Source organism: Pezoporus wallicus, unplaced genomic scaffold (genome assembly GCF_028554395.1).
Source record: "Pezoporus wallicus isolate ANWC-B61680 ecotype Strahan unplaced genomic scaffold, APGP_CSIRO_Pwel_v1 contig_6999, whole genome shotgun sequence".
Lineage (NCBI taxonomy): Eukaryota > Metazoa > Chordata > Aves > Psittaciformes > Psittacidae > Pezoporus > Pezoporus wallicus.
This window is the reverse complement of record NW_026640180.1, coordinates 4,588,321-4,616,311: the sequence shown is the minus strand read 5'-3', so window position 1 is coordinate 4,616,311 and position 27,991 is coordinate 4,588,321. Positions and strand designations below refer to the sequence as shown.

At 39.2% G+C, this 27,991-nt stretch overlaps 2 protein-coding genes across 5 annotated transcripts in view; both read left to right on the top strand.

Annotated features, from left to right (window-relative positions):
- TRMT10A (tRNA methyltransferase 10A) overlaps window positions 1–27,991 on the top strand; it is a 288,696-nt gene that overhangs the window by 135,645 nt on the left and 125,060 nt on the right. The window lies entirely within an intron of this gene.
- Window positions 3–27,177, top strand: DNAJB14 (DnaJ heat shock protein family (Hsp40) member B14). 2 transcript variants are annotated; one of them, XM_057417934.1, is made up of 10 exons: window positions 3–374; window positions 1,598–1,627; window positions 2,592–2,594; window positions 6,200–6,374; window positions 16,088–16,233; window positions 19,243–19,428; window positions 19,835–19,929; window positions 20,588–20,697; window positions 21,068–21,240; window positions 23,822–27,177. In XM_057417934.1, exons 1-10 carry the CDS (start codon window positions 242–244, stop codon window positions 23,944–23,946), a joined length of 1,176 nt encoding a protein of 391 aa, XP_057273917.1. In that variant the 5' UTR covers window positions 3–241; the 3' UTR covers window positions 23,947–27,177. The 2 variants fall into 2 exon arrangements, with proteins under 2 accessions (XP_057273917.1, XP_057273916.1); XM_057417933.1 differs by lacking the exons at window positions 1,598–1,627; window positions 2,592–2,594.

The window sequence follows — 27,991 nt, the reverse complement described above, 5'->3', positions numbered from 1 at the left end:
GCGGTTTCCCGGAAGCAGGCGCGGGCCGGGCTGGGTGCCGGGGCCGAGCGCCGCGCTGGGGCTGCGGGTACCGCCGGCGCGGAGTTGCGCGGCGGGATGAGCCTTGCGGAGTGAGGGGAGTCCCTGCCCGCACTCCTGCCCTCTCCGCTCCTCTCTTTTCTCGGCTCCGCCCGGCTCCGCTCTGGCTTCAGGCCCCTTCTCTCTGCGCTGCGGCGGGCGGAGGCGGCGGAAGGAAAAGCCCATGGAGGGGAACCGGGACGAGGCCGAGAAGTGCATCGGGATCGCGCGGGAGGCGCTGGAGGCCGGCAACCGTGACCGTGCTCTCCGCTTCCTCGGCAAGGCCCAGAAGCTGTACCCGACTGAGACTGCCCGAGGTGAAGCTCGGCCCTGTTTCCGCGGCCGCCCCTCCTCCCCTCTCCCGCTGCCCTGTTCCATCGGGAGGAGGGGGAGCTGCAGGGACGGCGGGAGGAAGGGGGATGGAGGAGGTCCCTTCACCCTAGGGAGCCGTTAGCCTGCGCGGCAGCCACCTAAGGCTGAGGCGCTGAGGCGAGGGAGCTCCTCACGCGCGTCCTCTGCGGGGCCGGCGCTGCCCCCAGAGCAGCCCGGGCTGGGGGGTTCAGGCGCGGGAAAAAAGGCTAAAGTGATGCTTAACGTGCCCAGGAGGAGCGCTCAGGGCATGTGGATTTCCACCGCTGATGCACGGCTCTGGCGTCAGGCGGGGGGGGGACGGACGACACTGGGGCTAGCTCTCCCCTCGCCAAAAGGGCTCGTTCTGGCCTGCCCAAGCCCTCGCATGCATTCCCCTCTCCCTTTGGCCATCAGTATTAGCATAGCCACGTAGACTCTGCTTAAACAGCTCAGGCCCCGGTCTGAGACAGGCTAGGCTGGCTTCTCTTCTGTCACTGTGAATTACCCCTAGCTAGCGGCTTGCAGTAAGAACTGCAGCTCCAGACTGGGCATGTCTTCATCCTCTCGTTTACTTTCGTTTCTCTTTCTTGTTGTGCAGTAGCTACATAGGAATTGTGCACGCATTCAACTTTCCTAGAGAAAACAGGATAGGTGGCTCTCCCTATGACTTCATTGGCTCTTCAGGTGCTTCTGTGCTGAAACTTGACACATAATTATCTGCCTAGCAAAAGGGTTTTAGAAATTATTTTTTAAAAGGAACAATAGTAGGATTTGAGTGTATACAAAGCTGTTACTTGTCTTGGAGTTTTTCTGTCACATAGTGTCAGAAGTCAGCTCGAAAGTCCTTTGAATGCAGCAGCGACTTGTTGCATTCCTCTGGTTCTCATTGTCTACGCCATGGAAGGAACAGGAAAGACTCATTGCTCTGTAATGACTTAAAGGCCTCAGCATTTACCATTTTTGGAACATGTCTTTGGGGTGAAATTCTGGTTGGAAGTGTTCTTTGCTGTATTTTATTCCGTAGTAAAGCCTTTAAGTCAGGTGAGCAGATCCAGTGGACTTTTTCTGACCTCCGTTATCTCCCAACTACTTCTTCTATGCAGACAATAAACAAAGGTCTCATCAGTGCTTTTGGTTTTTATAGCATAGATTTTTGGGGTGTCTTTATTTTTTCTCTCCTGCAAGACAGGATGGATGTTGCTGGTAAATAACCTGAAAGGTAACCATTCCTTTAGATCAAGACCATAGTAGTGTTTATGTTCTTGCCACATTACATACCTCTCTGAAAGAAAACCAAGCAGAAGTTTGCTAGATTCCCCTAAATTTCTGCTGCTTGAGAAGATGATATGCATGAAAATAGTTTCAGCTTTTTGGAAGCAGGAGACGGGAACGCTGAGGCTTTCAATCCAGCTTCTTCCACCAAAGACAGCGAATAGCTTGTTACCATTTTATACCTCCAAGATAAGAGTTACAATAGCTTTCAGGAAAAAGAAGAAAATCTCCAACTGTTTTATGTTTTGAGTGTTTGGGTTTGTTGGTTGTTGGTTTTTTTTTCTCCCTTTAAGTGGGGCTGCTTCTACATAACCACTATTGTAAAGTATTCAGGGCAAGAAATAGATGGCTAATTAGGCTATTGTCTGTAGGACGCTTGTTTTATTCACTGTGGAAATTAGCAAAGTGTGTCACAAATGAGGTGTACGTCTGATGAGAAGAAGATGGCCTTATGGTTAAGGTAGTGGACTATAATCTGGGGAACTGTGTACTGAAACTAGATGCTTCACAGTATTTCTCTGATGTTAAGTCACTTCACTCAGTTTCCATTAGAGATGGCTAATTGTTTGTGCTTCATTTTTCAGATACTCAGCTTGAAACAAGGGCCTGGTTTGTGGAACTGACGGGCAGTTAAAGCTCCATCTGAAGCTAATGAGAATTGCAGATGCCCTAATACCACTGAAAAAAAAATAATCAGACCCTAGGCCTGATTTGAACTAGGTACTTAGAAATTAGGGGTGCTTCAGTTTTCTAGCTATGGAGGTTGATAGTTATTTTCAACTGATCCCATTTCCTCCCAGAACAACACCAACTCATTGATTCCCCACCCCCAGGTTCTCAAGGCACTTAAATAGCCCTGTTAAAAGTGCAGTAAGCTGCAAGGACACAGAATGTCCTCTTTTCAGCACTAGAAGGTGTGCAATAAGTTAGAACTGGCATTTTACACTGACTAAGAGCAAATGAAATTACTGTTTTGTTATATCAGTGTTGGGTTTTAGATAAATTAAGCAGTGGGGAAAGGAAACAATATTTCATGATTCAGATAATTAAAAATGTGTCACAGCATATACCAGAGAGAAGGAAACAATTAAGGTTTTGGTTCTAACACAGATTCTTAATTTACAGTCATAATGTTTTGGGTTTGTATGGTGATAGGACAGTATGGTGCAGCCCCAGTTGTCACTGCACCTGCTTACTTTCTCTCTGGGGTATGTATTAGAAGGTAGTTAATACCACTTTCTCACTGAAGTCACAGATTTTTCATAGGTTGTAGCTTTTAATATCACTTTGAGAACAATTGCCCACCCTTTCACAACTGATGTTCCATCAGTGATAAAAGCAGAGAGAATGGTAGCACTGAATCTTTTACTGATGCTTTTTCCTCCTGATGTTATGGCAGGTTATAAAAGGACAGAGAATAGGTTTTAACTGTTGTCTCTAAAACAATACCGTGTGTGGTTTGGTTTTGGTGACATTTGCATTTAAAGTGCGTTCAGCACTAGTTCAGTTATCAGTGTAGTTTAGTTTGCTAAACAGAGCTTCTGTCTGAAATACGCTGACTGCAGCAGTGCTATTTTAAGGCTTTAATAGTGTAATGTAAGGTCAATGCTTATTTAATGATACTTAGCTAATGACTTCATAGTAGCAGTGGTCATGTTGATGTCACTTTGCTAGAAAATGGTTTTACAATTCAAAACGTTGCTTGATTATGGGTTTTGCTAATGATCCATCTTGCAGCTGAGTGGAAACTAGTTGCTTGACTGGAAAAAAAAAAGTAAGAATTGATTTAAAGATAATAAAGGAGAAGATCTTAAGCTTAGGTGCCATTCTGTTTGGAGTTGAAGGCAGAAAATTATATTAAGGACAACTTTATTTTTCAGTGCTGCTAAAAATTTTCTTGGACTATTTCTGATGCTGCCTTTAAAGCCCAAACTCTTTAGGAGTATGTGAGCTTAGTTTTTCAGAATGTTGCATTAGTACGAATTCTGAATTAAACAGTTCTTCCATTAGTCAAAGTGGGGGTCATGTTCAATGCATAATGGAATCAAATGCAGTGCAAGGATCTTTCATTCAGCAGCAGGTAACAGTACACACAAGAGAGCCTTCAGGCACACTGGAGATAAGATTCATTGTCTTACCTGCTAACAAAATAAGTCTTTGGTTCCTTGTATGTCCTAGTTTTAAATACCTAAATGCACAGTGAAAGTTTTCTTTAACGCACTGTTAGGACTGCAGTTCCAGCAGTGGTTTTACCACCAGCAGTTCACAGAAGAGTCAAAAAAATGTTTCTGAATATCTGAACTGTATCTTTTGTTTGAAGAAAACAATGGCCCCAGACCCTTTGTACAGTTTTCTTTTTCAGTGTAGAACAATAGCATGTTTGTATGTGCTGTGTCCTGCTATTTTAAGAAGTTAATACTTAAGGTTTTGGATTTGTTTTATTATTTTTTGCAAGCATGCTGCATTGTCCTCTCAGCAATGCAGCTCCATTATGAGGATGAGAGGTCCGAGGTGATTAGGAAGCAGTGATGTTGAAAGTATAGTGCAGCTAAACCAGTTAATGAAAAGACCAGCTAAACATGCTGTGAAGAGACGCTGGGTGTTAAAAATGCAAACCATTGTCTATACCTGCGTTTCTACCGTTATCTCTTACTGATTTGGCATGAGCATTACTGTAGGGATGGGGAATTTCTAAAGCAAAGCCAATATAAAGGCAGATTTGAAATAACACTTACTTGACAGTTTTGCTAGAGGGTAAGTCAGAGTCACATGTTCAATAAGATCCCACGTGATACTGTTATTGGATAGGAAAAAAAAAAGGATATTCAGACAGAAAACGCTTCATTCTCAGGGCGCTGTCTGTGCAAATCTCTCTTCTTGATTACTTCTTAGTGTGCAGACATAGTCACCTTGTTGGAGTTCTTCATTTACTGCAGAACCTTAAATGCTGTAACAGATGATATTAGAATAAACTATTGCAGATATTTGGATAACTGCTTCAGTTACAATGCATAATGCCACTACAGCTTTCCTGTTTTCAAGAACCTCGCTTCATTTGCAGTGAAAACATCCCCTCAGTATACAACTCGGCATCTAAATGTTAGTTGTTTCTTTATTTCTGCAGTAAAAAGCCTGGTCCGATCGACTGGTGAGTCTTGCAGAGGCATGCGTAAGCGCAGGGACAGTACTCAAGTCAACTGACTCCTTGTTTAATCCGGGTGTAGCTATTCAGTCACAGTACGTCAGGCTGCTGCGGCCACTGGGTAATAAGTGAATTAATAAGTAAAACAAATAATGGAAGGGTTTTAAAGAGACAATCTCAGGGAAGTGGTGGTTTTCCTTTTAAACAAAGCTCTGCTTTCTTCTCTTTCCTGTGCTTCCGAGAGATACAAGCTATGATGTGTAGGATCCCAGTTTTCTGCTGCTTCAAGAGAGACCTTGCTAATCAAAGGAGACATTTTAAGATTAGTTTTAGGAGAAAATCCTTCAGGGTTCATCTCGCTAGTTTCTAAAAGGAAATATTTTTATAACACTAAAATTATAACATGCTCTCACAGTGAGTGGGACATTTTTGGGGGAATTTTTATTACGGCATTTTTTTCTGCAGGTAGTAACTCCCAGTTTATGAAACAAACTTGGACTATGTAGTTTGCCATCTTGCTCTGAAGGGATCTCTTTTCAGGAAAGATAAACTATTTAATAGTCTTTGATCTACATTATGCTTTGTGTGCAGTCCCTTAGGTTAGAATAGTACTGTTTCTGATTTATTGGTAAAACAGATACTTCCAAGATACACACTTATATCCGGAAAGAAAAAGAAGACTTAGTGTATGATGATTTATTAAATTGCTAAACTTGAGACTTGTTGGAACATGGGAGGAAAGAGGATTTCAAAGAGGATCTAGCAAAAGCATGCTAATTTTCAAGATTCAGGTCTTGGAGTTGAGTGTAGCTGGCTGGTGCTGACGTACCTGTAACAGTAGCTTGAATTTCAGTTGATATTGTGTGGAAGGGATATAGAGCATCAGTTTGTGGCCACTAATGGCTTATGTTACAAATGCGTATGTATGTAGCAACTGAAACGTGCTGGAGATGGGCTTGGTATCTGTGTGGAATAATTTGCAGGTTCTTTAGAGTGTTAGGTCAGTTCCTATTTATTGAGGAATAATATTCCTCAGTTGCTTATTCAGGTATTCTGGTATTTTCACCCTAAAGCTTAGGTTCAGTGCCTCTAAAACCCATCTAGAAATGAAGGATACTTTACAGTATTAAATTACCTTGGCAGAGGTGGAGGGGAGTCCAGTCACTAATTTTGAAACATTTTTTCCATAGTTTTGCCACAAAAAGATGTTGCTAGACTGGCTTCAGAAAGGTTTATGGTACAAAGTGATGATCAGTAAGAAAACAGGTTGTAGCAGCTAGTCTTCTATAATTGTGGTGCTCCCATTTAAGATACTTGAGAGCCCTAACTTAATCTCTAATGCCTATAATGATACTATGATATACTGTTGTTTTACAGTTTTGTTGGAAGCTATTACAAAGAATGGAAGTACTGCTGGGGGAGGCGCTTACTGCCAAAAACCAGCCAGTAGCAATGATCAAAGTAAGCCCAGTAACACGAAGGAGAACAATGCATCTGCAGCAGGAGAAAGTGGAAAAAGCTATACTGCAGACCAAATGGAAGGAGTATACAGGTATGGCCTTGCTTAAATCGCTGTTTTTTCATTCTGTGTATTATGTACTTATGCTTTCAGCTCTAGCATCTAAAGAAGCAATAAAAAAAAATCAAGGTTAGATGCAAGGGGTTACTTGTACTGAACTGTGCCTGAAAGGAAGAGGAGAGTTGTGCTGCAGTTAAACACAATGTGAGACATTGTCACTTTCTGTGAGAAAGATGATATTTTTCCTTTTAAACCACCAAGGTTACTTTATATAAAGGTAATACTCAAAATACTTAGTAAGTCGATCTAATGGTAAATGGAAGAAGTGATGAAAATTGCAGGACAGTGTTTCTGTTCTTAAATGTTTTTATGCTCAATATACATGCTCACTCTTAATGTTTATTTTCTGTACAAGCTGGTCTTAAATGAGTGTTAAAACTGTTTCATTCTGGAAGTGCAGGCACCTAAGAAGCACTGAAGCCCATAGTCTGAGTTACATTATAATATCTGCATGGACTTCATGTAGCATGATAGTATTAAGATTGGGTAACATCAGGAAAGGAGGATATGCAAAAAGAAAGAAAGATAAATAGAAATGTCCTTCTGAGGCAAGTAACTCTTAAGTCATGTTATCATTACACACTTATTGGCTGTAGGAGTGAGAAGAATATGGGTTGGTATGTGCTCTGATTTCTGCTAAAGAAATATGTATACAGCCACTCTAAAATTGCGCACATCAAAACCCATTTGTATTTTCATGTAAGCCTAGCCTAGATATTTTCAAGAGAGCCCGAAGAAGGGAGGTCAAAAGGTCCTTATCTCCTAATTTGTGTAGATTGGATGAACTGTTGTGCAAAATGGAAATTTATGTGTGGTTTGCATGTGAAATGTATGTTGCAGTTGATACTATCTTGGGATCTTTTTCCTGAAGTTCAATAATGTGTTCAGCTGTGCTAACAGTGAGGAAGAAAAGTAGCTTTGGTTTGTTGATACAGCAGCTCTGCTCTGCATTCAGGCAGGTAGAAAGCAGTATCTCTGGCATGGCTATACACTTGGTGTTATTACTTACTAGAGCTTTTCATTTACCATCATCTCTGCTTGATTAATGTTATTACCCTTTGTGACACATGTAAAGTAAAACCTGAATAAGCATGTGTTTTTTTTGCCACTTTCAAAGATTACCTGTTAAAATGAGTGCAAAGTGTGTGTATGTATGTGTGCATACATGCATGTGAGACAAAATACCCAGAAAGAAGTCATCTGTGAAATGAGGCTTAGATCAAACTAAGACATGTAGCACAGTCTCAGAAAGGTGCTACAAGGAAGACTATATTCCTGGAATTCACTCACATGTGACATGCCCATCTGAGCTGCAGTCTGCTTTGACATCAGACTTTCTTCAAGTTCTTTTTTTTGTTTCTTTGTTGTAACAGAAAGCATGTTGCCTGCTTTGTCTTGAGCAAAATGATGTTGTCGAGCCGTTTTTCCCTAGTATGCTTTCATGGTGCTGGGTATTGCTTCCTTGAAGGAATTCACTAGATACCAGATAAAATTAATCCAGTTTGCTGAGATCAGAACCATAGTTAAGGGCATTTGCAGAAGTTGCACATTAAGGATAATCTTGATGCAACATTGGTTCTTAATACCTATTTCAACAAGCTGCTTTGTGAATATTAAATTTGGGGGTTTAAAATCTTCCCAGATATTTCAGTTGAGCAATTGTAATAGCTTACATAACAACTCATGTTTATTTGTATTTTATATCCAACTTAAAAATCAGCTGTTAAACCAGAATTTTGACCTTAGCTTGAATGATGCTACTATCCTTGAATGATGCTATATACCTAATAGCAGTTTATAAACCTTTGGAGAGAAACTGAATTTTGGGTTAGATATGCAGTGATCAGCAGAGCAAGTCTCCAGTTCTTGTGACATCAACACACCACTTAGAAAATTTATGGTTAAGAATTAACAAACGTGTGTGCCTTGCCAAGGAGAACAGGATTACATTCAAACAGTGGGCTAAAACTTAAGGGAAAAATATAGTACATGTAGTGATGATAGCTGAGGGAAAGCTTATGTTTAAACCACAGTGAGAATTAGCTTCCTAATTGGAAACATATCAGGCTGTATATGTTATTGTTTTAGTCAGGCCCCAGACTTTTGCAATTAAATGAAACATGCCTCTCTGGGGAGGCTGTTCTTCAGAGGGCAGAGCTTGTCACCACCATATGCTTCTGCCATATCACTGTGGAATGGTTTTCAGATGTTTTGTTGTGGCTTAACCCCTGCCAGCAACTAAGTAGCACGCAGCCACTTGCTCATACCCCTGCCCCCCAGGTGGGATAGGGAGGGAGAATCAAGGGGGGAAAAAAGGTATACCCCACAGGTCGAGATAAGAGCAATTTAATAATTGAAATAAAATGTAATAATAATACTATTATAATAATTGTAATGAAGAGGGAAGACAACAGAAAGAGAAGAATGAAAACTCAAGAACAACTGGTGCACAACACAGTCGCTCACCACCAGCTGACTGATGCCAGGCCTGTCCCTCCTGGCCAAATCCTCCCTGTTTTATGTACTGGGCATGAATGTGCTGTGGTATGGAATACCCTTTTGGTTAGTTAAGGTCAGGCTGTATTCCCTCCCAGCTTCCTGTACGCCTCCTCACTGGTAGAGCATGAGAGACTGAAATGGCCTTGATCATGGTAAGCGCTACTTGGCAACAACTAAAACCTTGGTGTGTTACCAGCATTGTTCTCAGGCTAAATCCAAAAAACCACAGCACTGCACCAGCTACTAGGAAGAAAAATAATTCTACCCCAGCTGAAACCAGGGCACGTTTGAATTAGGTAAAGAACTGTGTGTGAAGAGTTGGTTTTAAATAGTATTTCATGCTTGATTTTTATTTTTCTTTCCCTGTAAGGAAAGAAATTTCTAGATAGCAAAGTAGCATATCTTCATTTTTTAATAAATTCTGTATTTTGCCATGTGTTTGACTTTGTCAAACAGTTGTTTTGTATGCTTATGATTCAAAAGGTGGTCATTATCCTCAAGTATCCTTCCCTCTATGAGTTCTGGTTCTGTGTTAATAATGGAACTTAATAATATAGACCGAGAGAAGGCATTCCTGATTTAACTCTACATGCCATTTCCAGTGATTTTTCTGTATACGCTTTAGTGAGCAATTGGACAAAGGGACAGACTCTTAGCTCTCTCTCACTTGGGTCACTGATTATTGTTCCTGGAATTGTCCAGCTATCTTGAATTTGCTTGTAACAATAGGTTTAAGCATAGTGAAGACATGCTTAGAGCCGTAACTGATGTAACTGCATTAATTTTCATCAGGGTTACTCTAGTAATGTGAGTAGGTATGAGAACAGCCAAGCACCTCTGTGCTGGTTTTATTTTTTGCGCATACACAGGGGATGCTGATCACTAGCAAGCTACTGTAACGCTTCTGTGGAGCATTACATGAGCTTGCAAACAAGTTGCTCGACTGGGAAAAGCATAAGATGCAATATCTTTCCACTGATTGCATAAGTGCTGGGTGATGCTCTGTTCTTTGTGGAAACGGTGTTCACTATTTCAGTGTGATAATTTGAAGCATGAGATACCCCAGACCACTTTGTTACTTCTGAATTGAAATGCTTTGAAAATACCATCTGTAGTACGTGCATTTTTTTTTTTTTCTTAAAGATGTTTATCTTGTCACTGAGGGCTGGATCAAGTTGCGTTAACACTTTAGGTGACCTGCATATCAGAGATACTGACAGGAGACTAGCAGAAATATGTTAGGACCCACAGTAGACTTATGTCTTTTTTAGAATTAGTGCCCCAGGAGTCACGAGGCAATTGAAAGCTGTCTGAGCAATATAAACTTGAGTGCATCGTGTGCACAGCAAAAAAGGGAGAATTTGCTTTGTATTCTGAGCTCTTTACTGTAAAGCAATTCCTTCACTATTGGATGTAGGTTATTGGCATCTTTTGCTGAGATAAGGAAATGAAACATCTATGTAAGAAAGAAAACTAACTTGTTCTTCTAGTTCACTTAAAACAAATGAAGTGCTGATCAGAATTACAGTTATCAGCGCTCTTCATTACTTTCAGACAAATTCTCTTCACGTCTGCCTACTTACACCACATGTGCAGACCCTTTTTGTGGACTAGCATGACAGTAAAAAAAGGATCATTTGCCTGCTGTGTACTAATCTTTCCCATTTCTTTTTATGCTGTGAAGTGTGTATTATCTGTTGTCTCCCACATTATTAAAAATAAATTCAGACACATGTACAAGTCATACACTTTATACAGGCTTCCTTTAAATTATATTTACATTCATACGGTGTCTCATGTCTCCTTTTTAGTAAATAATCTGTATCATATGTTCCATATTACCTTTTTGACATCTAAAAGATAACTGTTATTAGTAGAATGATGACTGGGACATTCTTAATTCAGCTGCAAGATGCCATTTGCATCAGGCTGTCTGGCATTACTGGAAACTTGACCCATGTAGAAACTGGTCTGCATTTTACTGTGGTTTTCTGCTCGTCTGGGATCAGAAGTCAGTGTAGCTTCCTCTTGCGCAGTCCTTTGTTACTAACTTTCACATTGCTGCTCATTGTGCCACTCAGGTCAGATTACCATTGGGAGAAATAATTGTGGCTCCCATTGCAAGCTTTTGGAGATAGTGGTTGAAGTATTTGTCTTTTTGTCCATCCTTGTGCTTATAGACAAAAGCTTTGGAAGGCCCTTCAAAATACCTAGTCATACTAAAACTTAGTGATCATGGGTCACTGCAGGTATTTGATATAGAAATGCAAGCATCTCTGGTAGGTTTTGTTAATCTGATAGAAGCTGTCGATGCTGACCTAATCTGAATTGTAGATTTGAAAAGTGAAACAAGAAGCACAGCAGTAGGATCACATCATATTGTTGTAGTCACAGGAGAACCAGTGGTGATAGCCACAGAGTTTCTGCAGGTGAGAGCAGGCATTTCAGTTCCTGGAGGACTTCCTCTGCCTTCAGCCATCAGAGCATGAAGAGGAATCCAGCTTCAGGCAGAACTGGCTGTTGCTATGGTCTGAAACTGGCTGACCAGTTCTACTGCAGGTGGCTTGTCAGCTACAACTTGAGATAGTGGAGCTTTGCAAGTCACAGCAAGACTCCCCTGTCAGCAGATTGTGGGTGATTGTTAGCCATCACTTGCCTTCATGGTGTTTGAGAAGTCTATTCTGTAAAAGCCAGGTATTATTTCAGGAACATCCAGCAACATGCCCTCCTAAATCAGCCAACAAATCTGTTAACCAGGACAGTGCCAAGGTGCTGGTAGGGGACTAAACTTCAGCAAGGACAGAAATTAACCAAACAAAAGAAATAATTTCATAGTAATTCAGATGCAGAAGTGATCCAACCAGGAATGAAAAATACAAGAAAAGCAATTCACAAAAAAAAACAAAACCTCAAACAAATTAACAGTGAAAACACCAAATAAGCCAGAAATAACAAAAAAAAAACCCCCAAACAGTTCAGTACAAAAGGAGCAGTCAATAAGCAAGTGATAAATTGCAAGTTTAAAAAGAAACATTAGTATGGAGAAATGTGCATGTGCAAGAAAATTAGCACTAGGGACTATAGTGCCTTAAGTACAGCAAAACCAAGCAAGCAAGCAACAATTTGAAATGCAGCTTTCAGAAAGTTAGTTAGTTATTCATGCTGAGAGTGCTGCAGGACAGGGGATTTGGATGCAGTTAAAGCCATAAATAACATCGATGGTCAGACTTTTCCAAAGCCTCCACTGGTTTTCGTCTTTTCCAGCCTCTGCTGGCTAATGTTGTGTAGCCTGCAACAGCACACATATGTGAAGGGGATGGTTACTTCTGTCCATCTGTCCTGTGACAGATCTCCACAGGACTGTTCAGTGCTCCGGGTGAGGAATTCTGGCAGTGTGATGATTGTCAGATATCTGGAGTTTACTGGAGATAAGGGTTGGGAAATATGTCCAAAAAGGCCTGCCTCTGCTGAGGGACAAGGGTCAGGTTGGCCGTAGCTTCCAAAGGCTCCCAGCAGCGGGAGAGAAATTTATCATCAGGACAATGGCAGTTAGGGGGAAGAGGACTTAAGTCTTGGAGAGTCCCTGTGTGAAGCCCATGATCTTCATCTCTTTAAGGTGGAGGAGGTATGTGGCATGTCAGGCACTGATGGGGTGGGCTGTGTGCTCCAGCAGTGTTTGAGAAGCTTGATGACTGCACAGCACACGTAAAACCTGGATTGCCCTGGTAATCCCATGCAGTTGTCCTGCTGTAAACAGACTGACCAAGTTGAATTTGTGGTGTGAGTTTTGCCTCTCAGGAGAGCATCACAAACACTGATAACTTTAATTGGAAAGCACCTTCTAAATGTTTTTGGTTGTCTCATCATCTTTAGTGCAGAGCTACTGCCGTACAAGTTTTGGTGCATAACTCACATGGACTTGTCTGAAAAAAGCGAGCCATTACCTTGTAATGATTGCCCTGAATTGTGCTCAGTAGGGGACCTCCTGGCAGAAGTCACTGACTCCCTCCCTGTAGAAAACTTTGCATTAACTAGTTACTAGCTACTTACAGTCCAGATGCCTTTTGCCTTGAAATGGCAAAGCAATGGTTATAAAACTCTTGTCTAATAGCAGAGTGTAGCAAGGGCTTCATAGCACAGGGTCACTTTTGAGAATTCCAACCTTAGGTAGGGGGTTTGGCCCCTATATATTTATACAATCATTTAATGTATTCCAGTTTTAAAGCTTGATCTGCCTAATCCAAAGTCCTGCTAAACTGTGCAAAATTACCACACATATATGCGTATTCCACATGACTTGTCATGAAGTCACATGCTTCTCAGGCTATCCAGCAAAGTACTAGCAGCTTATGTTTGCAGCTGAGGATTGTTAGAGCCAGCACTCACTTGGTTGAGATCTGAAGATGACAACAGGCTAAACACTGAACAGGGGTTAAGTATCTCAGTGTTGGTCCTGTGCAGTAGAAGGGAGGGCAGCGTAAATGATCTGGAGGATCGATTACAGATCTGCTGTAGGCAGTGTTGCTGTGAGTGTGCGCATCCTGACAGGAACACACAAGGGAGAATAAATAGTCAGGGGTGGCTGTCACAAATTCACAAAGGTTTGTTTGAGCCTGGCCATTTAGCCTAGGGTAGCAGGTCAGGATATGAGGGTGATTTGATGTAAGATGTGCTTGAAATATTAAATTGTAGCTGCATATGAAATCGGGAACTTTACAATGGCGATGCTTGTGTGTTTGTAGATTGTCTTGTTTAACAAAGCAATCACCAGCAAAGACTTGCTAAGAGACAACTGAGATGTGTTACACCTTGGCTGAACCCTTTTTCTCAGTGAAAAATAGCTCATTTGTGAAGCAGGTTCAGGATAGTTGTTGCATGGAGGGTGATAGCATTTATCCCTTTGAAGGGCAAGTGCCATCTGACCCACAAGGCAGGTTTCTCCCTGTGCTTTCTCATCAAGGAGTAGCTCTGGTTTGATACACTGGCTCTAGGCAGACTGTGGTGTCGGAAGCTGGTCACACACTGACCTGAACATATTCTGACCATTCCTGCTTTTCCAATAAGAGTTTCCCACTGTGGGATTTTCACTGGTTGTGAATGGGAGAAAGATGAAGTGAGTTTTGGGGGGTTGGAAAACAGGTTGGTATTTCTTGGATGTTTCTGGGTTTTTTTGGTTTTTTTTTCCACTTTTCTCCTCTCTGCATCCTAGAGTTGTGAAATAAATGCATATAGGTTCTGCAAAGAAGTATGCTTTCATGTTTGGATTTGGGGGGGTGAGGTTTGTTACTTCCATGAAAAAATGGCCATACACTATTGGGGGAAAAAGTTGTTGAGAATACATGGTGCTTAAAACACTTGAACAAATGTTCACTGCAGTTTTACTGCTAATAAAGTAACTTTGCCAAACATTGACTCATCACCTAATTTTATATCAACCAAAGTTCTGAAGAGTCTGGTCCACAAAAGATAATTCAGATACCGAATTATTGAAGAGAAGAACTTAGATGGGATGCTGAGATAACAATTTCTTGAAATAAAAGCTCAATTTGATAGTATTACACTTTAAATAAAAATGTGTTTTCTTGCTACAGTTCGTAAGTGATCTAGGTCTTGAGGCTAAGGATGAAGGGATCTTTACAGTACATTTCTTGTGAATGAATGAACAAATGAACAAACAAGTTTCTAGTACTCATAGTATAATTTAATGTATTTTCTTTCAACTCTTTATTGATGATGTGTTCTTTTTAGTTAGCTTTATCAGCTTCCTGAACTTACTAAATGTTAGTTCAATATAATGAACTGTATTTATGTGACTGGATATTTGTGTTGGCAGCTGCCTGCATGCATTCAATGCAGTGCTCTTGTGAGCATTACACCAAGACTTCCACAAAAGTTTGTGTTATTTGAACACAGGAAAAGAGATCCCTCACATGAAACTTGATTTGATCAATCTGTGAACTATGAAGGACACACACGACGGTGTAGTTGTACTTCTGATGCTAGCATTCCCTTAATTACAGGGTACCCTTTCTTCTTTCATGAAAATGCCAGAGGTTTACTTTCCCCTTTTTCTGCTTGGCTGCCCTGTGTCTAGTCTTTGCAACACTAAACCCATATTTACGTAGAAATCCATCTATTTAAGAGAATGTGGACACAGTTACAGCCATATGAAGAGTCTCACACAAAGCTTTTAAAGTATTTATGGATGTAATTTATATTTCTTGCTTGGACGAGCCTTCTCTTTTGGTATGCACCAAATGTCAATGTGCCTCATTTCTGCAATGCAAGTTTGTGATTTAGCCTTATTTTCTGTATCCTTATCCGAGTAACTTAGGTTTTAAGTTGTATTTATTGATTTGGTAGTTCTTCCTGCCCACACAGAATTAATGTTCTCTCTGCTGTCTGTAACTGCTCTTTCTCTCTTCTGGGTATTGTAAAGCCTACCGAATCATTACATCATTTCCAGGTTTTGCTTTTCCTGTCTGAGTGAGACGGCCTACAGGAAGAATATTTCCGTGTTTAAATAAAGCTGCATTGAACATATGAGATGAGATGAATTTGCAATTGCTGAAGCTGTTATTGTTTCTATGAACTTACATAAATACTTGCAGAAAGCTTAAGATCCAGGTGTATTCCCAGCAGCAGAGGTATTCTCATATGCCTTATTTCCCTGAAAAGTGAATGCTTGAACGGTGTTACAACTTGACTTTTATTTGGAGAAAGGGAGGTATTGTTTGTTTTGGTTTAAATCTTGCATACCAGAGAGCATTTGCTGTTGACAGTCATAACAGGCCTTCCTACCCACTAGCTCTGTGAATAAATTTGGAATCTTCATTTTACGCATTATTAACATCAATATTCAAATAAATTGGGGATGAGGAAATGCTACAGTAATTGCAAACTGGAACAATTTCTTACAACTCTAGTCGTTCTACAGTAGAAGTAGTAAAATAAATGTACATAGTAAGTAATTTTGAGTATGATCGTTTGTTGTGCTCAGTGGTGAGTTTATTATGAAAAATGCCGTTCTTTGTTTCTGGAGTGGATTTTTAAATAAATTTTATATTGAAAGTGAGACATGTAATGTATTGCATCAGTGTAATGGATTGCCTCATTTGCAGCCGTGTCCTAACACAGTACTTTTACATCTTTTTGTTTACAATGTTTTACTTCATTTCCTTTTGCAGTATAAAGAAATGTAAAAACTATTATGAAGTCCTTGGGGTGTCAAAGGATGCGGGTGAAGAAGACCTAAAGAAGGCTTATAGAAAACTTGCTTTGAAATTCCACCCAGACAAAAACGATGCACCTGGAGCAACAGAGGCTTTTAAAAGTAAAAACCCTTTTTCACTTCAGATTTCTTTTGTGATTAAGCTGTGTCAGATGAACAGAAATTCATCTGCATTGGTCACTTGTCTTTACAAAATTGTCAGTATGGTGTTCTGTACCTAATATTAAACTGACATTTTTATCCAAGAACCTACTTGATCTTTATTGTCCTAACATATGCCTAGAAGTATAGATAAATTATGTGGGCTTTTGCAGTAGGGTTCGGTTTCAGAAGATTATCTCTAATTATCAGGTACAAGGAGTGAATACTTGATCTGTGAAACCGCTTGCACTTTTTTACTGTTGTTGACTTAATGTAGTCAATTGAATCTTACTGTCTTAAATCTTTACTTGAGCCTGAAAAAAGCAAAGCAATATCTGACAGCAAAATGCAGTTTTTACTGATTCATGTGCCACACTGTTACCTTTTCCTTAGAACTCCTTGTTTGTATGTAGTTTTACTACTTTTTCCACACAGAAACACTTGGGTTCAAACATGGCCTTATTAACAGTTGCCTTTGACTATTTCAGGTAGAATTTAGTCTGACTTGACCTGTTGTTAGCCCTGCACAAGGGAAATTGCTGAGGAAAAGCTTTTTAAGGAAAAGTACACCTTCATCTCAGACAGAGATGAAGAAAAATGTGAATGTGTGAGAAATGATCATGCATAAACAAACAATATGATTGTGGTACATCTATTTTATTTTTTTCCTGTGCGAGGTTTACATGCAGACATTTGAAAAAATGGATCGGATTTAAATTTGGGAAGGGAAAAAAATTAAAAAAAAATGTCCTGTTGAGTAAGACTTCTGACACAGAAGTAATTTAAGAGGTAATTATAATAATATACTAACAATTCCAGATGACAATTGGCTAGACTATAGCAGGAAGGTTGATGGTTAATGATTATTTTAATGCAGCTACATGATGGCTTTATCTAAAATAAAAAGTGTCATTCTTATAAAATTGACTCCAGCCCTATGAGTAAAATAATTCTTCTTTGTTAATAGCATTTTAAATAACCTTTGAAATGCTAGAAATCAGTTTCTTATTATTTAATCTTTTGTTTAACATTAGCGCTTTCTACAAGTTTCATGTCTTCAGTTTAATTTCATTTTCTGGTTCTTAACTAGATGAGTGAACAGGCCATTTTGTAGGGGAATCTTGTTGACTAAAAATAACTTAATAAAAGGTAGCATTTTTCTTGCTTCGAAATGATTGTAGCCTTTTTTGTATGGCTGAGTAAATTTATTGTTTAGGTTTGCCTTTAAAAGTGTCTGATGAGTTTCTAACGTCCAGCTGAGAAAAGGAGTTTCACAATAATAGCTATTATTTTATAATAATGCATTATTTATTGAAAGGCCACATTAGAGAACGGAGTTTGATGTTAGGCAAGGTACTCAGATCTTGAGCTACATAGTACAGCTCTTCTCTTGTATAGAACGGTCTCCCTAAGATTGTATTTCAGATTAAGAAATTTGTGCAAATGTAGTCACTTTTAATCTCCTGGATTCACTTTTAATCTCTTGGAATCTCTTTTACCAACTTCATCCAAAAGCTTTATTTTGAAACTTTTGAGCAGTTAGGGGGTTTTGGGGTTTGGGGTGGGTTTTTTGTTTGTTTTTTTTTTAAAGTCTTTTATTTAAAGAAAATTATCTTTGAATCAAATCTGTTGTGAATTATGCTGACCATACTGTGACAGTATGCTGTCTTCTCTTTAGCTGCAGTCACCTGATTTATGTCTCCCTAAATTCTTAACTCTTGAGAAAATATAGATTTTTACTACCAATGTTATCCTTGTGCTGAATAGAGGATACAAGAGGAACCTTGCAGCAATATTTGGTGTCAGTAGTGTGTATCATGCTCTCAGTGTACATTACCAAGCTTAATTTCTTTGGGTTTTCTCCTCCATTTAAAGGAATTACTAATGATTATTTCTAAGGGCATCTTAAAAGGCACATAGTTAAGATTCATTAAATTCCTTTCTTTTTCCCAATTGGATAACGTTGAAAACAGTAATTATGCAAAGTCATAGTCCTTATTTGCACGTGTTGAGGTTGTAGTGCTGCACCTCTCTCGAAATGTTGATGACTGATGGCTTCTCAACACTGAAAACCAATCCCTGTGCCTTGCATTGGCTGGCTGCAAAAGAAGCCTTTTGTTGGAGCAGCCTGGAAGAGAGAGGAGACAGGAAAGCGGAAAGGTTTAATGAAGATAAGACTGAGTGAAGATTGTTCCTTGAGTGCCAGCAGAGATTTTCCTTCAGTCTGCAAGAACTGTATGTCTGTGCACAGCAACTAGGGTTAAAGTTTGGAAAGTCAGCAGAGCTTGTGATTTTTCACACTGATTCTGTCCGTGCTCACCTAACTCAGTTTTTCCTTTTCTACTGTCGAAGTTGCCCATTTCTGATAATGTAGCATAAATGGGGGCAAGCATCCAGGCCAGATGCTGCAAACATTGAGGTCATACTGACAACCTTAGGAGCACACATGTTCTTGCTGTGCATGCGTGTTACATCATGCAAAATGTTGTGTTATTAATGTAATCCGTAAAATATCTTAAGAAGAACACGGAAAAAGACATTAATACTCTTGTAGATAATAAACCTACTGAGTCCATGATGTTTTTAAGCTAGGCTGCTAGAGCAAACTGAACTTTGCAATTACCCAGCTTTAAAGCTCTCATTGTAATGCGGGATGCTTTTTTAGTAATTGCAGTGAGCGAGAACATTTCCACAAGTGTAGGTGTTTCCCTAGAAAAAGAAACAAAGCTCTCCTGCCTTCTGCCTAGTTCAACAGGATAAAAGGCTTTGAATGGCGTTGGTGGGAAACTCTGTGGAAGCTAGGCTAAGAAAAGTAGAGATGTTTCTGGACCGTGTTCTACTATAGTTGAATTGTAACATACAGTAAAAGACCTCATTCTCTGCCTATTCCTGACTTTGAAATTGCAATTTTCATGCTGGAATAGCTCATATCTTTCATTTATGGGAGTTGTCTTTTATTCCTTGTTTCAGAAATTGGAAACGCATATGCTGTGCTGAGTAATCCAGAAAAGCGAAAGCAGTATGACCTTACAGGCAGTGAAGAGCAAACATGCAGTCACCCTAGCAACGGCAGATTCAACTTCCATAGAGGTTGTGAGGCAGATATTACCCCAGAGGATCTATTCAACATGTTTTTTGGAGGGGCCTTTCCAACAGGTATTTGTATACATCAGCATAATCATTGTGATACAGTGGTACTCCCCAGAGTGGCATTAGAGTTTGTGGTACTGTAAAACAGTAAAATTACTCCAGCCTGCCTACAACCTCAATTCTTTAATCTGCATCACATTTTGGTTTTCCTGCAAGTGTTGCTAAATCCCCAAAATGCAAGTTTCAGTTCTTTGGGGTTACTATGGTGATTCTGCAGTACATGAAATAAGAAAATCAGTTGTCTTAGAGCTTAAAATATTTATTTTAAACCACTTTGAAGTTGTAAGATATCTTAAAGCTATTTTATGTGCCATTGTGCAGCAATGCTAAGTGGTTTATGTTGATGCTTGTGTATTGACCTCTAGTTTTTGGGTTTTTTACATGGTTTAAATATGGATATTTCTTTCCTTAGGTAGTGTACATTCATTTTCTAATGGTCGTGCTGGCTACAGTCATCCTAATCAGCACCGTCAGAGTGGACATGAGAGGGAGGAAGAGAGGGGTGATGTATGTTTAAGCACCATTGACTTTAAACTATGGATTGGAAAATTTGCTGGTACTCACTTTCAGCAATGTGATTGCACAGGAGCTCTGTATTGCAGAGGAGAATTTGTGCTTGCCAGTTACCTATTTTAAAACTTTGGCAGGTTGTACTACTTAATGTAAATAGACATACAAATTTGAGAAGATAACAGTCTGGTTTTGTAAATCTGTTGTTGTATGTCAGTATCTTTCTAGTGACTGGTATTAGCCTAAGTATGCCACTAGTTCTGGTCACTAATCCTTGACTACATTTAAACATTTATTTGGGCTGAGGTACGAATTGAACTTAAGGCTTGATATTCATCTATACGAATTATATATAGTCCTATATAATTACATACAACTGTATAGGTGAGACCAAATCGTTGTATAGAATGTAACTGAATCACACTCTTCAGTTGGTAACTGTGGCTACCAGCTAACCCATGAATTCTTGCAGCTTGAGCACTGTGAATATTGTGTATGCATCACAAAGTTAAGATAACGATACAGTGTTTGCAGTTGTAGCTTGCCTAGCAGTTCTTAATGTTTAAAGCAGAAAGTCATGCTTAGCATTAAATCTTGTCAAATCTGTTTACTTGATGCTGTTTTATGAAATCCCTGAATCTCTTTTGTTCCTTAGGGAGGTTTCTCTATGTTCATTCAGCTGATGCCTATTATTGTACTGATCCTTGTCTCCTTGTTGAGCCAGTTGATGGTATCTAACCCTCCTTATGCCTTATACCCAAGATCGTAAGTAATGCTCAATTACATTAGCTTAAAACAGAGGGAGGCTATTGTAATCAGCCTCTCCCACTTAGAAGTGTTTTAGAGAGCCTTCTGTTAAACAAGAAACAAGAGTCTTACTAATGTGGCTTTTTCAAGATCAAGGGTTTAAGCAGCAGAACCTTAATGTTCAGGTAAATGTAGTAATTTTTATTCTCTGGCAAATTATGCAGCCGTTCATTTCTTTACTTGTCTTGAAATCACAAATTCAGTAACATGCTCTTCTTCATGCTCTTCTTCTATAATAGCAATATTTTTTAAAAAGTGTTATTTGTGGTGTAAAAGCCTATAAAATAAGTATCTAGTCTCTCTCTCCCCAATCCCTCCTTTTTTGCAGAAGTACAGGGCAGACCATAAAAATGCAGACGGAAAACTTGCGTGTCATTTATTATGTCAACAAGGACTTTAAAAATGAATACAAAGGAGAGTCATTACAGAAAGTGGAAAAGAGTGTGGAAGAGGATTATGTGTCCAATATTCGTAATAACTGTTGGAAGGAGAGGCAACAAAGTAAGTTTAGCAATATGTGTATTTTCATGAAATCACGCATTACTGTAAGAAATTACTGCCTCAGGCAGGAATGAAGTGCTTGTATTATTAAAATGTTTTAATGAGAAATCAAGCTGTTTCTCACTTCCTTAAGGGTCCCCAGTGTCATTTAATTTTTGTGCTTTACTCAGTGACCTAACAACCATCTGCAAATCATCAGCAATTTTAACCTGCCACTCTATTATCTGTGACCAGTTCTCAAAAGATTAAAGACTACAGTGAATTGATAATGAGAAAGAAATTGCTGTAAGGACAGGACACACCTACATAAATGTTTCTGGAGGAGGAACCACAGTACATACAAACACTGCTTTTCACAGTGACACACGGTGCATCCTGTTAAACTTCATAAGCTGCAAATCAGTGGTTAATGTTTTGCCAGTGCTGAATAGTTTTTCCCCCTGGACTTGGTACCTTGGCTGTATCAGACCTTAAAATGGTTGGGTTTTTTTTTAGTTTGCCATCTAGTTTTTTAATCTAATTTAATATTATACAAGGAGGTATTTTCTTTCAGAAGCCTAGAATTCAGTGTTAAAGCATAAGAATTCTGAATAGCCTTGATTTCGACATCAATTTTAACCTGTTATTCTATTATCTGTGCTCATTTTGTGAGCTTTTCATGCTCTATGAGAACAGTGCTGCTAAAATTACGTCAATGTTAAAACCAGATGGTTTCAACTTTTCAGGCAGTAAGCCTCAGTAATAACTTACTGGATAAACTCATTCATGAATTGTCAGTAAACTGACCAGAATCAAACAGAATGCTCTGAGTGAAATCATGTGTTCCTGCACAACTTTACTTTCTGCAGTCCAGTCATGCCACGCCTTTTAGCTGAGATGGCCCCTCAGTTTCTCCCAGTTGTAAAAAAACAACCTGGCATCACAGCTAGTCACATGAACAAGACTACATGCATTCTTTTGCATAACAGGCCCAATGCTTCCTGGAGATTTTACACTCCTTGCTCATGAGTACATACTGCTTATGCACAAGTAAATCTCTACAGTTTTACAAATTGTGCCCAGGAAAGACCTGCTGGGCAGAAAATTGTGCTGATGGGTCACATGTATGCAAGAGAAACACCAGTGCTTTGGGGGAAACACTTTGGATTATTTCCCAGACTACTAGGTTTGGTGAGAATAATTTTTTCCAGGTTTTTCAAACACAGGAAATCATCAGAGCTTTTAAGTATAATTCATAAGCAAATACCAGAAACTTGCATTTTTCCAACTAGCTTGTCCTTTGATCATCTTGAAATGTTTGAATATGTTCACTTTTCATACCTAGTTTTTCATCTCCAGGTGGTTGCTAGATGAATGATTGGTAGTCTTATAATAAAATAGTTAACAAAAATGAGACGTGGTTGTTAACTAACAAACAAAAAAAAGATATAATCCAGCACAAAAAATAAAAAGAGGACATATGATTTGTACATTTTTACAGCAGAGTGTGGATCTGGAAGGATAGTTTGCTTTCACTGACTTAGTTATTACACCTAGATTTACTGGCATGTTACATTTGTGTCTCCTGTAATGTATTTACTGTCTGAATACCTTTGAAAAGGTTTAGTTGATGCACAGTTTCCACCTGGGGAGGGAAAGAAGAGAAAGAATACCTTTCCCATCTTTCAGCCTTTATTCTTGACATGCTTAGATTTTTAAGCATTAACAGCCCCAGACAATGCAGAGAGGCCCACGCTTCTGTATAATATACATATTTACAGAGAGAAATGTGATGACTACAGAAGCATCTGACCGTAGTATAAAGAAGAAAGATTACCCGAAGGTGGTGACTGCCATGTTGTTTGCTACTTGCAATTTATCTTATTACCCAAATTGATTTTGGGTAAGAGGCTCCTAATAGATTTTCTCTATTTATAGGAACAGCTGATTTTGTGGGTTTATGACTTTAAAATAGCTGTTGTGTGTTGTATCTCCTTGACAGTTAAAATTTTTCCACTGTTGATTGACATTTAAGAAAGCTTTGCTAATCCATTGTGAGTTGAAGGGGTAAAAAAGATTTTATACAATTAAAATGCTTAACAATGTCAAGCTTTTGAACACCAGTATAATACAGAGAGTTCTTTTATTAATACCTCTGAACACTGGCAGTCTGAAGCAGCATCAGCTGAAGTAATGGACTTAACATTGAGAATGGATTTTTGGGCACAGACAAGACACCAGAGCTGACAATAATACGCAAGATCACTGAGTGTGACCTTTATTTGTATTGTTTTATGAGGTCTGAAGAAGTAGTAGGGGATTTTTTTTTGTTGTTGTTTTTTTAATCACATACTGCTGTATGAAATGCACAGGTGCTAGAAAGCTGTTGCCACTTTCTCTGCTCAAAAAGTTGAAACGCTTGTGAAGGGCCAGCAAAGGGAAGCTGTAGCAGTGCTGTTGGGGTGGTGTAGTCAAAATAGAAGGAGAAAAGGGCGAGGATTAAATGTGAGGTGTTTTACACAGCTTTGAGCAGGAAATGCATTCTGTGCAAAGTATTCAGGTTTTAACCTGAAAAAAAACTTTTCTCTTTTTTTCCTCAAAGAAACAGACTTACTTTATGCAGCAAAAGTGTATCGAGATGACCGTCTCCGAAGGAAAGCAGACTCCATGTCCATGGACAACTGCAAAGAACTAGAACGGCTGACCAGCCTCTATCGAGGAGGATGAACTACACTTATCTGCATCCATCTTTATGTATGCCATTCTGTCTCTTGTAAATTAAGAAGAGATTAGTTTCACCATGAATACTGGAAAAGAGGGGTGGATGTAAAACTCTACTGTGTAGCTGTTTCCAGAAACCTTATGCTGAAATATCATTTAATGGCTTCTTTACCTACTGTGAAATATAGGTAACTTTAATTGTCTAGATTTTACTTCCAAGCTTCTGTGAATTCTTTCAGCAGAGAGAATAGCTCAGAAAGGATGCTATACTTGTAGAGACTTAGTCATAGTGGTTCTCCTCTAACATACTTGCCATGTAAATATCTGTGGAAAGAACACTTTGTGTATATACGAGTTAAATGACTTTCTATTTAAAAATCTCAGAAATTTAGTTCCATACAACATTTTGTCTCACTGATGGAATAAATAGTATGATTACATTACTCCTATTCAGATGTCAAGTGTGGAGTTGAAACAAGAATTTTTAATATTTTATCTCTATGTAAAATCTTCTAGGTTTACCAGCTTAGAGGAACTTGGTATTTTTAAATATAATGGCATATATTCCTAAATATCTGTTGAGGTACATTGATCTGGTGTAGAGTAGCAGTTAGCTGTTGTAGTTTTTTAGCGTTTCTAAGCAATGCTGAGAAACCTAAGAACTACGCTGATCTCTTTTTCCAAGTAAATATTTGCAAACGCTGTACAGGCCATTATAAGCATTGCTTTTAGTACTTGCAGCAGTTTACAGCAGCTCTACCATTTGGTATTCCAGTAGTAGTAAATCCATGCGTATGGTTAACATGCATCCAGAGCTTCCTGAATTTTCACTGGAAAGGCAGAGGAAAACATGCAATAGTAAAATCTTAAAGCTAAAAAAAAATTAGAAAAAGGCAACCTTTTTTTTTTTTTTTTCCTGTCAGGCTTCCATTTTCTTACTCCTTTTTTATTTCAAGCTAGGTCCCAACACTGATTCCTCAATGGGTACCACAGGTAGAACAGGGAAACATTGCTAAGGACAAACTATGTGCCTTTCAACACTTCCGCCAACTATTTAAATGCTTTGCTAGCTTGCAGTAGGCTCCTATGGTCAGAGCCATATCGCTTGTCCCAGGGCAGAAGAGGTAGAGTATGCATTTTTCTGGACCAGAATGTTGCTGGACAGACTTCCTAGATGTGAGCAAACATACCATCTGGTCTGTACGTGGAAACTATATGTAGCCACACCTGCTGATGCAAAGAGGTGTTTTGAAGCAGCTAAGTACAATGTACTTGAAGTTTATCAAAAGCACGTTGAAACTGTTTTTAGGTTCAGTAGCTGATGTGTTTACATTTTAACAGGGCTGTGCAGGCGAATCTTTCTTGTATTTGAGAATGCCAGGTGGCTCCTAATAAGGGCAGTATTTTTTGTCTGAGAAAACTGCTATGTTTGAGCAATGCTATCAGTTAATGTGGAGCCAAGTTCTTCTGAACTGAATGTTTAAATACTTGACTGCCTTCATTGGAATTCCTCCTGATCCAGAGCAGGACTTGACTTTAGAGATACACTAAATGCTATTGCTCTGAGTGACCCAGAAATCATTTTGCATTATATACCTTTTCTAAGCTGTCCCACTGGAAATGTTGGTGTAAAATGAGAGGGACTAGCTGCAGGCTTCTAAGTAAGCAGCTAAACCAGCATTCAGGGTAGACATGAAAGCCTGAGGTACAAAGCAGAACTAACAGCTGCTGAAACAAATGGGAAAATAAAAGGGTTGCTGTACTGGATGTCCTTACTAAGATCGTAGGAAAACCATGCAGAAGTAATGGAAAGGCATCCATGTGTTTGAAGTCTGCAATAGAAATTTATGGAGAAAACATGATTCCCCAGATTTTGTAACTGTCCAGAATGTACTGTAATTATACTAATGAAAACAAACTATCAAAGTACGTACTGGTACTCCTGTGTCTTCTTAATAGAAGAAAATTGTTCCAAAGGCTTTAATAAGTAGTTGCGCCTTCCCATTCACAGATGAGTGTGAGCTTACAGAGTGATCTTTTAGTTCAGATGCCACACACACATCAAATATCAGAACAGTGAAGTCAGAGTGAAAAGATGCTGTTAGCATCGTATAGTAATCGGCTGGGTTATGTCTGCCCTGCTCCTGCAGCAGCTGAGAAGCAGGTAAATGGACGAATATTGGGCTGTGTTAGGGTGGCTAGATTGCTATCAGTAGGTACCTCAGCAAAGCAGAATCATGCAGTGGCTGTGGCAGCACAGGTGTCCCAGTAGTTTAAAAGCAAGACCTGGGTGGCTACATCTCACTGGATTATCGACTGCAATTGCCATTTTCAGGGAAGTTACTTAGTATTTAAAAGATTGAATGGTGGCACGCTTTGAAATATGCAGTGACATGTAGAAGGATGCTGTTATTTCCCATAGCATAACATTTAACCTGCTCTAAATGTGGCCTGCAAATGTTCCTTCAATATTCCACGTAGGTGTTTCTGTCCTCATGATTGCTACTGTTTTCTCAAGTCTGAAGGATTTTTTTCTTTAGAAAAGGAAAAAGGAGGAATCTGCTGGAAATTTCAGAATGGATTTTCTTACGAACAAGATGCCAACAGAAGAGAGTGGAGTACTTGGGTATTTGCATTTGACCTTTCTTCAGAAGATGTTCTCATTAAACTAAGGTATCATAAAGAAAGGGAAAAAACAAACTGGTTTTGAATGGCTTGACTAAAAATCCCTGAACTTTTCTAGCTACCAAGAATTAACTCCTTACTCTACTTACACATTACCTGTATATTTAATCTAGAATTAAAAATAGCACATGCATGGGTTTTTGATTTCTCTTCTACAAGGGCAAGCAGGAAGGTCCTGCAGAAAGTGAAAACTTTTGACATGACTCTGACATACCCTAATGAGAAAGGGAGATTATAGCGATCAGTCTGTGTTCTATTTATGGAGCATCCTGAGTCACAAGTGTGTTCAGTGTTCACATCTGATGAACATTTCCCTACAAGTTCTCTAACTGTTCAGGTAAAACAAGATTAAATTTAATTTTACTTTTTTTTTTTTTTAACCTTTTTTTAGTCTTGATTCTTTTACAAGTTTGCAAGAAAAGTAGAACACTATAGCACTAAAATGTAATAGATGCATTTAAATAGGCAGCAGAGACAACTTTAAATTATGTACATTTTTAATGTAATTTTGTAATGAATGCTGTAAAAGGATTAAAATGAGAGGGCAAGAATGTTTTCTAAGGTTGTTTGTCCTATAAATTCCATTCATCCGCTAAACAGTTGTTAGTCTTTTTTCCTGTAATCGGTCAGAGAGCAGACAGAAAATGTAATAGTGAAAACAAATATTTTGGTTTAAAAAAAAAACAGTTACTGCACAAATTCCTGAAGCTGTAACTGCTAAAAGTCCTGGTTTCCCAGTTGTGTCTATTGGGTTAACAGAGCACAGTCAGTTTCACCAGAGGGGCTTTGGTCATCATGGTTCATGGCAGTTGTAAGCCCCAGTGATGTATCCCCTATCTGCTAACAACTCAATATGACCTTGCAAGTGCTGCTCATCTCTGGGCACTGCTTTCCCCATGCTCCTTTGTAAACCTGGAGAAAGGATACCATGTAACAAATGTCAAATTCTGTGCCATTTTTGGCATGTGATCAAGAGCAAATAGTACAAATGTAATAAATATAGGAAAGAAATACACCATTTGTTGTGGTTTAACCCCAGACGGCAACTAAGTACCACACAGCCACTCACACTCACACACCCGGTGGGATGGGGAGGAGAATAGGAAAAAAGGGAAAACCTGTGGGTTGAAATAACAGTTTAATGATTGAAATAAAATAAAACATGATTATAAGAATATAATTGTAACAAAAAGGAAGACAACAAAAAGAGGAATAAACCCCAAAACAGGCAATCGATGCGCAATACAGTTGCTCACCACCAGATGACTGATGCCCGCCCTGTGTCTCCCAGCCAACTCCCCTCCAGTTTCTGTACCAAGCACGATGTGGTATAGTATGGAATATCCCTTTGGCCAGGTTGGGTCCT

What these genes read in the sequence shown, in the direction of transcription:
- DNAJB14 (XM_057417934.1), top strand. Translation starts at nt 242, where the DNA reads ATGGAGGGGAACCGGGACGAGGCCGAGAAGTGCATCGGGATCGCGCGG. An exon ending in CAAATGGAAGGAGTATACAG is followed by an intron (nt 6,375 to 16,087) that starts GTATGGCCTTGC and finishes TTCCTTTTGCAG; the next exon opens with TATAAAGAAATGTAAAAACT. An exon ending in AGCAACAGAGGCTTTTAAAA is followed by an intron (nt 16,234 to 19,242) that starts GTAAAAACCCTT and finishes TCCTTGTTTCAG; the next exon opens with AAATTGGAAACGCATATGCT.